Below are 13,456 nucleotides of genomic sequence, written 5' to 3'. Positions count from 1 at the left end.
TATATGTTTGTGTGTCTGTGTTTGTCCTCCAACATCGCTTGACAACCGATCCTGGTGTGTTTACGTCCCCGTAACTTAACGGTTCGTCAAAACAGACCGATAGAATAAGTACTAGGCTTCCAAAGAATAAGTCCTGGGGGTCGATTTGCTCGACTAAAGGCAGCGCTCCAGCATGGCCACAGTCAAATGACTGAAACAAGTAAAAGAGTATATATATATATGTGTGTGTGTGTGTGTGCGTGCGTAATGGTATCGATATGTTTAAGTCAGAGATTACCAATTGTAACGATAATTGTTAGTTTGTAGCGATGTGCTGCGGGATGCGCAAGATAAACAATTTATGAAGTTTTTATAGAAATATTTATTTACCGTTACTTTATATGTCGCCATACCACGACGGGTAGGTTAGTGTAATCGTATAACACAGTTCTTAAAGCATGCAAGGAAAAGAAAGTTAATTTTGGCCTGTATAGGTGTGTACACATTCTTGTAATAGTAAACAGATAAAAACACAGGGTTTACCGAGTAAAGAGATGAGAGCTAGTGATAGTTATAGCGTCGAGGGAAGTTGTGTCTCATAGTTGGCTGGTTGTAAACTTCTTTCTCCCTTTTGTCGTGTTGTCTTTTAGGTGGCTGACTGCTTGTGACTGTATCTGTAGATGTCCATTCCCTAACTGCTGGTTGTCACGAGTTGCTTCGCTCCGTTGTCGCCAAGTGACCACTAAACGTTTGGCTTGGGGTCTCCTGTTTTTATAGCTATCTAGAAGAATAGTGAGAACAAAGGATTTAGCTGGCGGTCTTGTTATCTCTATTCTAGATTTGATGGAGAAGAAGAGGTCAGAAAGGGTCAAGTGTTGGCGACATCGCTTCGGCCTAGCTAAAGGCGTCTGGGAAATATCTAACTGCTGTCAGATCAAAACCATTGTTCCACGTGGGAAAAGTTCTGACGCAGTGTTAATTCAAATTTGGGTATAGTGGATCGAATCCACTTCATGCTTTCAAGATTCCTATATATATATATATATATATATATGATGTATTTTGGATTCTGCCACGGAGGAAGCCGATGTTCAATTTACGTGTTTGCTGTCTCTCTTGTTTATAATCAGGTGTAAAATTGGTTGAATGCGGTGTAGAACATTAAGTTGACAAAACTTTTAGAATGCGTTATAAGTTATTTATTAAAATGGTAACATTTGTTATATCACAATAGGTAAACAATAATAAATGAAAAAATGTTTACAAGAAACAAATGCAGTTGTGGTATTTGTGATGTGTAAATTGTTGTTTGTGTATCTATGTGTTTTCGCGTGTTTGGCAAGACAAAGCGTGTGTGCAAAAGAACCTTACTTAGAATCAGGATGCATCCACGTCGTTTTATACTTATTTTTTAGCCGAAACATTGTGTTCATGACACGCAAATCCCTCTCTACGCACATTTGTAATAGTAGTAAACCATTACTGTTGGAACTCCCAACCCCATGCCTTCCTAAGATATCCCAGGTCTCCCAATCTGCACCAACGCGAGCATTAAAATCATCTAAAATGACAACTTTGTCATCAGGGGGGATACTGCGTGTAATTTCTGTAAGTGATAGATAAAAGGCAAGTTTATCATCCTCTGATGAATTCATAGCTGGAGCATTTGTACTTATGAGTGTTGCATAGCGATCTTTTCTTAATGGAAGTCTTAAAGATATCAAACGTTCAGAATGACCACATGGTAGTTGTGAAACCATAGTGGTTTTAATTGCAAATGTCACTCACCCAGTTGATTTCTCTACAAAACACCCTTTTCCACGAATTCTTGTTTCGGCTAATGCTACAACATCTATATCATATCGCTGTAACTCTTTTGCAACAAGCGCAGATCTCTTAACCTGAATTTACTCACAATTGCAGGATGACGACCGGGTCCAGGTTGTGGTGCTCTGGAACACCTGCCAGGCCAGACCACAGGACAAAATGTTTCAGAGCTCTTTTTGCCATTTGCTTCAGTATCAATATCATCTTTCATTGTTTGGTTGTGCCTTTTTTAGGCTTCGGTCAGCCATGTGCATACAAGATGTTCATTTCTCTTTCCTTTACAGCAATACCTGTGTTTGACGCTTTTTAAAGTGAGGAAAAGTTTTTGCACAGAAATCATTCCCACTCTCTAAACTACAAAGCATGATCTAAAAAGAAGAGAAAGTCGACATCATTGGGTGCATTTGCAGTCACAGGTTTTATATCAATATCCTTCTCCCAGTCTTCGCCCAATCTAAGGCCAACTACAAGACAGCAGTGAAGTATTTAAACTCAGAGTTACCTTCTCTTAGATAGACGGCCTTTGCTACGGGTTGGGTAAACAGAGCACCATCCACCCCTTATCCATTTATCATATAAAAAAAGGTGGGGAGGGGGATAAAATAAAATAAAAATTGAGATACAATTTAAAACACAATACACACACAATACAGTTTGAAATACAATATATATATACACACATGCACACACAAACAAAACGTTTTTGAATGGCCGTTGACTACGCTGTAGTTCTTCCGCCCTTTGACGGGTCTTATTTTTTTGTCCTGCAAGGTGTCCCACAATCATATTCCTCACCAAGTACGCTAGGTGAGGTTGCCGGTTTAGTCGCGACGACCCAACTATGTAACAGGATTACTTGGTACCAGTAGTGCTCAAGAGCGACCTAACACACACACATACATGTATGTATATATATAAATTTATGCTATGTGTGTGTGTCCTATATATATTGGGATTGTTTATTCGTTTCGGCTGTGACAATTTGCTGGACATTTCACATTTTACTTGTGTCGTGCAAATCTTTTAACAAATACGTACAATTAATACTGTGATACTTCAACAAGTAAGTTTTTATATTCTGTCAATGCTACAACTACTGTTAACTAGAAAACTTCTATTGTATTACATTTAGAGTTGGAACTAAGAATTAATGCCACTTTTTATAGTTCCTTAGAAACATCACTCTCTCTCTCTCTCAAACAGATCATCACTGTTTACCTGAAACGTGTGTATACGTGTATAGAGGTATATTTATACATACGTATTTTTATGTGTGAGCAAGGGAAAATGTTGCTTATGATATATATATATATATAATGTGGTTGTCAACCAAACAATGTTGAGGTTTTTGTGTGTTTAAGGTGAAGAGATTAAGAGTTGCAGAGCAGCAATTATTGAAGGGAAAATGCCAGCGCTAAAAGCTTAGATATAAAACAGTTGTGTAAATAAATATATGTATGTTTGTTATTCATACTATCTCACCTGTACACTATCTACTTACCTGTTCTACTTAGCTTTGTTCAACATGCTTTCCTTACTTTACTTGAATCCTACTTACATCCAATAGTGAAAATATCATTGGTTTTATTTTTAGTGTGAAAAGCAATTATTTTTTTCCGTCTTATCTTCATTCATTTTATCCATCTAATTTTCTTTCACTTTTTGTTTTGGTCCGATCCGTGAAAACAGCCATTTTAAAAAAATTTAGTCGTTGTAAATGTCCCTTCCATTGTTCTTTGTGGTTATTTATGACCTGAGTTCAAATTCCGCCGAGGTCGACTTTGCCTTTCATCCTTTCAGTGTCGATAAATTAAGTACCAGTGGAACACTGGGATTGATGTAATCGACTTAATCCCTTCGGAAAGACTTCCTTTTGTACCCCGCCCATAAATTTTTTTTTAAATGTATTAGACATGGTGGAAAATTGATTTCCTACCATGTCTTATAACGATGAGAAAGTTATAAAAATTAAGAATTTTGTATTTAAAAAAAAACAAAAAAACTTCATTTCTGTTTTATGTACATTCATGTCCCACTTTGCCTAACGTTAAGACATAAATTGCCTAACTCTATGAACTTTGCGTATCTTTGGGACGTGTATATACATAATACCGAAATTAAGTTTTTGTAATAGAAATTCTTAATTTTTATGACTTTCTCATCATTATTATTATAAGTCATGGTAGGAATTCAATTTTCCACTATGTCTAATATTTTCAAAAGGAAGTCTTTCCCTCATCCCCTCACCCAAGCTGCCCTTGTGGCAAAAATTTGAAATCATATATTATTATTATTATTATTATTATTATAAATTCCTCCGAGGTCGGCTTTGCCTTTCACCTTTTCGAAGTCAATAAAATAAGTACCAGTTAAGTACTGGGGTCGGTGTAATTGACTAACCTAATCCCACAAAATTTCAGGCTTCGTGCTTGTAGGAGAAAACATTATTATCATTATTAAGGTGGCACGGCGGGATGCCGGGCAAAATGCTTAGAGGTATTCTGTCTGTCTTCGCGTTCTAAGTTTAAATTCCGCTGAGGTCAACTTTGCCTTTCATCCTTCGGAGTTGATAAAATAAGTACCAGTTGAGCATCTGGGGGTCAATATACACATTCATGCATGCATGTAATTTAATAACCGACTATATTCTCCTCGCTACCATACATTGCATACATATACAATTTTAGGAATGTTCTGTTTCTTTTTCTCTGTCGTCCCAAAAGCAACCACAATTCCCCTGTGCTTTGGGGCTGGGTATATTAACTGTGTTTTTTTTAAATTAAATTATTTGGTGTCTCTAAACTGGCAAAAATCTATGGGTATTCATCAAATAAAAGAGAATCAATTACATTTTTTGAGATGTCAAGATACCTTTGTATATTGAAAGAGAACTTCATGCTTAATTGCTGGGAGGTGCGCATGGAGACTTCCTACATTGAGTGCTATATTCCTTTCCTAGCATCCCCCACCCGCCAATAACTAGATGCCTAGGGCAATTGCCCCCTCTGTACTTCTATAAATGTGGCCCTGTCAGTAACCCCTTCTCTTTATCCATCCATGTTCAAAAAATAAAACATTAACCATGTATTGTAGTGATTTAATAAACGACTATATTCTCTTCACTACCACTACTACCATTTTGAGCTAATATTAGAAATCAATATTTTGCTTGAATTAAATAATTGTTCCGATGCACTCTCATTAATTTCAAATGTGACATCTTCAACACTGATTTGAAATTGGGGATCTTGTTAAATTTGCAACAAGTTGAAGTATTTCAAATTTTCACCAGATTATTTTCAACTATTCCAGACTTGTAATTTCTTTGTAATTAATTTCTAGCAAAATTAATGTGATTTTCGCCATCAACGTGTAAGACTACGTTTTTCTAAATAAAAAAAAAAAAAATCTGGTGAAAATTTGAATTCTAGTGATTGGAAGAAATTTAACAAGATCTGATCCAAATTTGGATTTTGAATAAAATGCTCCCCATATTATAATTGCAGCAGTCGTTCTTCCAACTTGGCCTTCACTAATTAAAAACCTTTTTTTAATGTGTCAAGTTTATCAAGGAGTCTCTGTGTATTTGCTCAACTTGCGGGAAGTATCAGCCTAAAATTACATCCTACTGTCTTAAACAAAGACACCTGTGAATTGTACAAGCATTCATTCCTTAGTACCTCTCGCTCTCAAAAATACATTGAAAACCATCAACATTATTGCTTAGAAAATGTGATATATATATATATATATATATATAAAGTATTTAAAACATACAATATCTGAAAATACGTCTTTTATTAATAGTTCTGCTCGTTCAGGATTGACTTTGATTTAACTATAAACAAGGACAAACTCGTAATCAGTCAACTTTCTCTTCTCCTCAAACACCTACGACACATTATTTATCATTTTTATCCACCAGCAACTTTACTTCCTCTGGCTTTTGTTATATTTTAACATCAAAAACAAAACATTACAGGCATGTGGTTTAATAGTTTGTGTGTAAGTATAGGATTTTCAATTTTTACTTAGGTTTTGTCAAAGAGAAATATCAGGTTTTCAGGTATCTCTCTCTACCTGTCATTACTTGTCTACAATAACTTGTCCATTTTCATCCGCTATATTTCTTCGTTAATCTTTTTCTCTCTTGGTGTTTTAGTGTTTATTTGACTGGTCGCTGTCTGTTCGGTGCCAAGGTTGTAAAGAAAACAAGGCGGCGAGCTAACAGAAATGTTGGCACGCCGGGCGAAATGCTTAGCGGTATTTCGTATTTCTGAGTTCAAATTCCGCCAAGGTCGACTTTGCCTTTCATACTTTCGGGATTGATAAATTAAGTACCAGTTGCATACTGGGGTCGATTTAATTGACTGATCCCCTCCCTCAAAATTTTGGGCCTTGTGCCTAGAGTAGAAAAGGTTGTAAAGAAATTTTTTTTTTTATTGAAGAAGTTCCTGTTCGTTTCCTCATTCTACAATCATTACACGCTATGTGTCCGTATTGTTGATAAGACAGCTAGTGATCTTGCCTGCATTGTTGAGTGAAGGCCTGTTCGTGTGTGTGTGTTAGTTATTTAGTTCCTTAGTTCCAGACCATTGCTCATAAAGTAGGCCTGTACAGGCATACATCACCCTACGTCGTTAATTGATTCCAGGAGACACTACTTAAACCGAATTAACTTGTCTCTAGGCTAGGCTAGGCCGAATTTACTTGTCTCTAGGCTAAACCGATAATAACCATTCCGAGCTCTGTACTTTATGAATACATTTTCAATAATACATGGTTAATAAAAACCTATTTTAAGCTTGCAAACAATTTTTATTTTTTAATCCAGTACAGTAAAAACAAAGTCATCTAAATTTATGAATACAATTTGGCGGTGTTTACCGTACATCGCGGATGCTTTATTTGTGAATGTGATTTGTGACAAAACATGGTAAAAAAAGAAAAAAAGCTGTTTTTAAGCTTAAAAAACAAATTCGGTAATTATTATTATTTTGCAATAGTAAAACAAACAAAAAAAAAAGAACTAAATTATTTTAAATTTACCAATACGTACATACAATTTGGTGGTTTACATCGTGGATGTAGGTGACTGAATCGTCAACATCAACGGCTGGCTCTGGCTGTTCTTGTTCGATGCATTTAAAAAAACCGGTTGAGTGTTCCTTGAAATGTCTTCTTTTCCTCGAGGATTACAATTATAAGGAGCAAAAGCTTCATGACAAGCCCCTATAATCTTGGAAAGCGTTAAGCATTTGGATCCATATCCTTGAACATAGAAAGACTTTTTTCGATATATGCAAATGCTTGCTGCATTTTCCTAATGGTAAAGTCACGTGGCTCAGGTTCAGCTTCTTCTTCTTCTTTATCTTTATTTTGCTGCCCGTGAAGCTCTATCAAATCCTCGTTCGTCAAGGGCTGCTTGTATTTTTCAAATAAATCTGTAAAATCCTCCAAATCTATTTCCAGTTCTTTGCTCGTAGTCGCCAACATTTTGTTAATGGCAACATTATCAAACCCCTTAAAATCATTCACGAATTGAGGGTACAACTTCTTCCATACACCATTCGTAGCTGTCCTCTGTACATCATTCCATGCTGTTGCTATGTTCTATAAAGCCTTGTAGATACCGTATTTCTTTCAAAAGTCATGAAGTGTGATGAACTCATCAAGATCAGTTGCTGCTATTGCTTGTCGTAGTGTATGCTTCATCTAGTAACGCTTGAAGATAGCAATTATTCCCTGATCCATTGGCTGCAGAAAGGGCGTGGTGTTTGGTGGGAGGTATATGGCGGTCAAAATCTATGGTCTTTTGTGGGTGGCCAGGAGCCTTGTATAAGTTAAGTAAAACCTTAAAAAGAATCCCCTTCTCTTTACAGTACTTCTCTGCTTCTAGTATAAAATGATTGAAGAACCAATCCTCAAAAACAACAACAGTAACCCATGCTTTTGAATTAGCCATCCATATAACAAACAGAGATACATTGGGTATGTTCTTCAAGGCATGGGGGTTGTGTGCATGATACACTTTAACTTAAAATTCCTCCCCCCCCCCCCCCCCATTTCTAGTGGTTTTACAATTCCAATATTTGTGGTGGACAGACATAAAGGAGTCACTCAACAACATAGCCCATCATGTACCCAATAACACGGTACATTATCCACCTACCACACAGCATGGTTCACTATCCACCCACCTAGCAACATGGCATATCTTATGTCCGTATGATGCACATTCACCTTTCCTATACGCTTTAACAGATTCCTTTAACTCTTTAGAATTTAAACCAGCCACATCCGGCCCAAATATTCTACCAATTTTATATTCAAACCAGCCAGATTCTGCCTCTTACACAGATCCTAAAATCTCATTGTAAAGATGAACAGTCACATCTAAATCTCAAAGCTATAAGATAATGCATGATGTGAATAAACAATGTGAATAAACAAGCAATATATTTGACAAAGAAATTTGAATGCTAAAGGGTGAATACCCAGCTTTCTTTTCTCTCTCCCTCTCCTTCGTTCTCTCTCTTCTCAATCTCCTTTGCTCTCTCTCTCTCTCTCTTCTCTCATTCCATCATTCCCTCTCACATACATGTATCTCTCTCGTACACATGGATATATTTACATTTTTTCAAATTTCAGAAGTACCTTTACGAGAAGATGTATAACCTGTCAAATCACAAAACCTCTTCCTTGAACAACCGATTCCAAGACTATGTGGAACGGCGCCTTACAAAGCTTCATTACCAAGGTTGTCCTCCTTTTGATGGAATAAAAAAGAAAGCTCTTCCTTTCATATTTGCAGTAATATTTATAATTCTGATCCCTTTTCTACATATTGGTGAGTCCCTTCTAAACATATTTATGCTTGTGTATATTTATATGTTTTGTGTTGTAGATCCCTCAATACAACCCTGATTGTGTGGATTTATTATCAGTTGTTCCAGCTATGACCATCTCAACTTCTTTGTATATCTAAGACTACATTGTCCAACGTTTGTTCATTTAATGTTCATTTTCCATGCCAGCTTAGGTTGGTAGGTTTACTTTCTTCTTTCTTTTTTAAGGTTACAATATGATATGAGGGAGATTTGGTTGCTATTTCTAGCAAGTCAAGCTACCACACAGCCATGATTTTTGTTGTTAATGAAACTGTGTTACTTCTCCCTTGCCTACACATATTACAATACTGTAATCCTGCTTATTGATTATTACAACACTACCCCTCGTTTCCTTTGCAATCATTAGATTATGGAGTATGAAACCTTGTAAAAGGCCTTCTTTCGGTTAACAAATGCTAGGCACTGTGGTTAATTCTTAGCTGAGTATGTCTCCTGTACTCTATTCACTCTTTTAGCAAGTACAATGAAATGTATGCTTAGCTGAGGAGGTCTAATAAGACTGAAACATGTCTGTTTTTTTTATATGGGGGTGGTGGTTTGATGTTTTCCTTAGTACTAGTGTATCTTATTAAATTATTTGATTCCCCGAATTAAATATTTCAACTCCTCCCTACTTAACTGTTGATTTTCATTCAAATAAAGCAGCTGAACTGTCAAGCGGTCACTAAGATGTTGAAAATACTTGCTAGGTAGGTCATGCACTAGTTACATGCATAGTCAATTAGGTAGTACAGAAAAGAATCTAACCCAATGACTTGTATAGCAGTATACTCATAAACTATTACAAGGGCAAAAGAGATGCAATTAGAGAGAGGAAATGACAGAGGCATTGTGTTGATGGACCAGGTTTTGAAAGTTATTGGAAGAGTTCACAAGTGAATCAGGCTGTATGAGATGCAGTTTGATTTTGTGTCAAGAAGAGGTATTACCAATGACCTCTTCCGAGTGAGACAACTACAGGAGACATACTTAGCTAAGAATTAACCACAGTGCCTAGCATTTGTTAACCGAAAGAAGGCCTTTTACAAGGTTTCATACTCCATAATCTAGTGATTGCAAAGGAAACGAGGGGTAAATGAATGGCTTGTATAACTGAGGTGTTCAGTTAGCAAAGTGAGAATTATCAAAATGAATTTGGCCTGCGAGTAGGATCTACCAAGGACCAGTCCTCAGCCTTCTTTTTAGTATACCCCTCTAAGGCATAGCAAAGGAGTTCGATAACACCTGTCTAAGATAACTTCAATATGCTGATAATGTAGTTCTTGGAGCTGTACAGATGATGTGAGAGAAAAGTGGGATTTTTTTTTTTTCATAGCTATATTCCAACCCGGGCTGCAGCAACAAAGTTCACCCACTACACTTCTCAGTTCAACATCACTTCTTGAAGGTCCTGGATACATTCCAGGCCAGTGTCTGCAATCAAGTTGTTGATGTAAGTGTGATGATGTATTCCTCTTCTTACATCACCATGAAGTGGGTTCCACCAGACTAATTTGGATGCTTCTAATTCATGGTGGTACTCACAGTGACCAGATAGTCACAATTGTCTTTGCCTGATCTTGTTAACTTTTGGCAGGTCTCTATAAAGGCATTCATTTGTTATACTTTGCTGCCATTTTCCATTTAAGGCCATTTGTAGCATCCTTGTATAACAGTCATCTATCCTGTTTGATAATTTCTTTGTAAGAGTCCATGGTTCACTGCTAGGAATTAGCCACAGTACCTAACATTTATCAACTGAAAGAACTTCTTTTACAAGGTTTCTCACTCTGTAATTGAGTGATTGCAAAGTGGGACATAACAGCATTATATATAATGTGCAAGAAAGAAGACTGTACAAGTATGAGCTTATTTTGTGAATATACAATGATAGTTGTATAAAGAAGTGCAAGTCACTTAAAGTGGATGTAACTTGTGAAAGAGGATAACATGGGATAAATTGGTTTCAAGATGTCATACCTTACAAATGAGATGACAGAAGACTGTCAGTTTGCGACATATAACGCTGGAAAAGACTTGTCCACCCATACAAGCATTTTGAAATCAAGATTAAAATGATAGCAGTGATAGAAACTAGGAAATTTCTCTACTTCATGGTAACATGTCTACGCTCTTGGGGAGAAATTTGAAAAGACAACACAAAACCGGTTATTTCTCCAAATACAATGGTTATATACCAAAAAAATTTTATAACATTTTTCTGACATATTTTAAATATATACTTTAACCATGTAACACAAACCTTCTGTAGTTTTTTCACTCTTGTTTATCTTTTATACATCCAACCACATGCTTTCACATACCAATTTTCTCTCACACACACACATATATATATATATATATATATAATCATAAATATATAGGGATTGACAGTAACCTGCTTCTCCAACATACTGAGAATTCAGAAATAGCAGTCAAAGAACTACTGATTTCAAAACTACAAATTATTACTCCAGATTGATAGCGATATTTTTGATACACACAGAACAAAAAACAGTAGAGAAGAGTAAAAAAACCACCTGCCTTTAGTTAATTTAGTACGATCGTTTCACAGTTAAGAGTAAAGAATACTCTATTCTGATCTTCAGCTAAATATTCTAATAAATTTGTTAATGTCTAAATAACTCATATCTATATATATATATATACATACACATTAGTATCCATTATTCAATCTTTCTCTCAGCTCAACAAACATGTAGCTGCCAATACTGTCTATCTTCCATTACCACCTCATCTAGCTTTCACTTCCACTAGCTCTCCAGTCATTGCTTTTCTATTCCCTTTGTAATCTGCTACCTTAAATGAACAGTAGTACTGTAGAGTAATACTGAGGAGTCTTTAGCCTGCTGGGTGTAAGGCAACTTCACCATTGCTGGTGCCATGGAAAAATACATCTAGGACACTCTATGCTAAGTGCATTTTCTGTAGAGTAGTTAATTTTAGGAAGTGCATTCAGCCATGAAAACTGAAATGTATAAGAAGGCATCTCAGAGGCAGTAACTCCAGTTATGAACTGTTTGGACTGCCAACATAGAAACTGGATATAATTTATGTTAATAATGTTTCAGATATCAGTCTACTCATTTCAGCTTAACTTGCTGGCATGAAATTTATTCCCTTATTTTCTTCAAATATTTTAATGGTTTCTTTGAGAAATTCAGTTATTAGCTATGTGGTAAAAAGTTTACTTCTCAACCACATGGTTTCAGGTTCAGTCTCACTGTGTGGCACCTTGGACAAGTGTCTTCCTCTTTAGCTTTGAGTTTACCAAAGCCTTATGATTGGATTTGGTAGACTGAAACTGAAAGAAGCCTATTGTATGTGTGTGCATATATATATATATATATATATATATATATATATATATATATATATATAGATCATCATTATCATCATCATCTTCATTTAACATCCATTTGTCCATGCAGGCATGGGTTAGATGGTTTGACCAGAAACTGGTGAGCCGGGGAGCTACACCAGGTTCCAATCTCGTTTGGCATGATTTCTATGGCTGTATGTTAAAACAAAACGAAAATACTTCCACAAACAAAATAAACTGAAAACATTAAAAAAATAACTAATAACTGAATTGATTAAACTATATACACGTGTATCTCAAATGTGTGGAGGCGCAATGGCCCAGGGCGTTGTGAGTGTTCATTGAGCGAAAACATCTAAGAGCTCCACGAGGCTCCGGCAGGTGAATGGTGGCGAACCCTGCTATACTCTTTCACCACAACTTTCTCTCACTTTTACGTCCTGTTTCTGTTGTGCCTGTAATTCAAAGGGTCAGCCTTGTCACACTGTGTCACGCTGAATATCTCCGAGAACTACGTTAAGGGTACACGTGTCTGTGGAGTGCTCAGCCACTTGCACGTTAATTTCACGAGCAGGCTGTTCCGTTGATCGGATCAAATGGAACCCTCGTCGTCGTAAGCGACGGAGTGCCAACAACATTATAATAATGAACTTGTAAGGGAGTAGCAGTGAGTGTAAGTAAGAGTAAAAAAAGGGAAGCGACAAAGTGGTAATAACAATGAGAGAGGGAGTGGTATCAAAAAACGCCTCTCGCCCTCTTTCTCTCAACAAAAACCTTTTCATTTTATTGATGAACTCTGCCTGTCTCTCTCTATCTACAGACGCGCGTGCACACACTCTCTCTATTTCTCTCGCTTTCTATCTCTCTCTCAACAACATTTTCATTTTCATTCGATGAATGCTGATTTTTTCTGATAAACATTAATAACAATAAGTAAATAAGATTTTTGTACCTCAAAATTATTTTTCCTGTATCTCTATGGATGTTTGACTGTTCTGGAAGATTTTTATGCTTAAAAAGTTGCAAAGTTAATAGAATATAAGATAAGTGTAGTAGTCTGTGGTCTGTAGCTAAAATAGTTGAATGATCTATCTTGCAAGAAGTTTTGGTAATTTTTCAGAGTAACACACGCACGATTTTCACTAAGAAAAAAAAAAACGCGAAGCTTCTTGAATAATAAAAAAATTACATCTCATGAAGTAGAATCTTCCCAGAAAATTATTAAAGGGAGATTACTCTATAAAACTTCGGTAAATTTTCAGAGTAACAACCGCGCGTATTTCACTAAAAAAAAAAACCCTCGGATTTTTTGCGTGGAATCAAGTACCCTGGCCTCCTAATATGCTGCAAATCCCTTATTTTTTGGTTCGGGAGAGGGGGAGGGACGAATGGGGGGACCCCCGGTCCCTGATTCATT

At 36.4% G+C, this 13,456-nt stretch overlaps 1 protein-coding gene across 4 annotated transcripts in view; it reads left to right on the top strand.

The window, feature by feature from the left end:
- The first annotated feature begins 2,330 nt into the window (after positions 1-2,330).
- Positions 2,331-13,456, top strand: part of LOC106871771 (uncharacterized) — an 18,025-nt gene continuing 6,899 nt past the window's right edge. The window contains exons 1-2 of one of the 4 annotated variants that reach the window (XM_052974849.1): positions 2,331-2,708; positions 8,458-8,656. In XM_052974849.1, coding sequence (XP_052830809.1) covers positions 8,476-8,656 — 181 coding nt within the window. In that variant the 5' untranslated portion in view covers positions 2,331-2,708; positions 8,458-8,475. Of the gene's footprint in view, positions 2,870-5,609; positions 5,812-6,766; positions 6,789-8,457; positions 8,657-13,456 lie in introns of those variants that run through there. The other 3 variants (XM_052974848.1, XM_052974847.1, XM_052974850.1) reach the window with 3 other exon arrangements.

Source organism: Octopus bimaculoides, chromosome 19 (genome assembly GCF_001194135.2).
Source record: "Octopus bimaculoides isolate UCB-OBI-ISO-001 chromosome 19, ASM119413v2, whole genome shotgun sequence".
NCBI lineage: Eukaryota > Metazoa > Mollusca > Cephalopoda > Octopoda > Octopodidae > Octopus > Octopus bimaculoides.
Note: the sequence above shows the minus strand (reverse complement) of the source record. Positions and strands in the feature narration are given on the sequence as shown.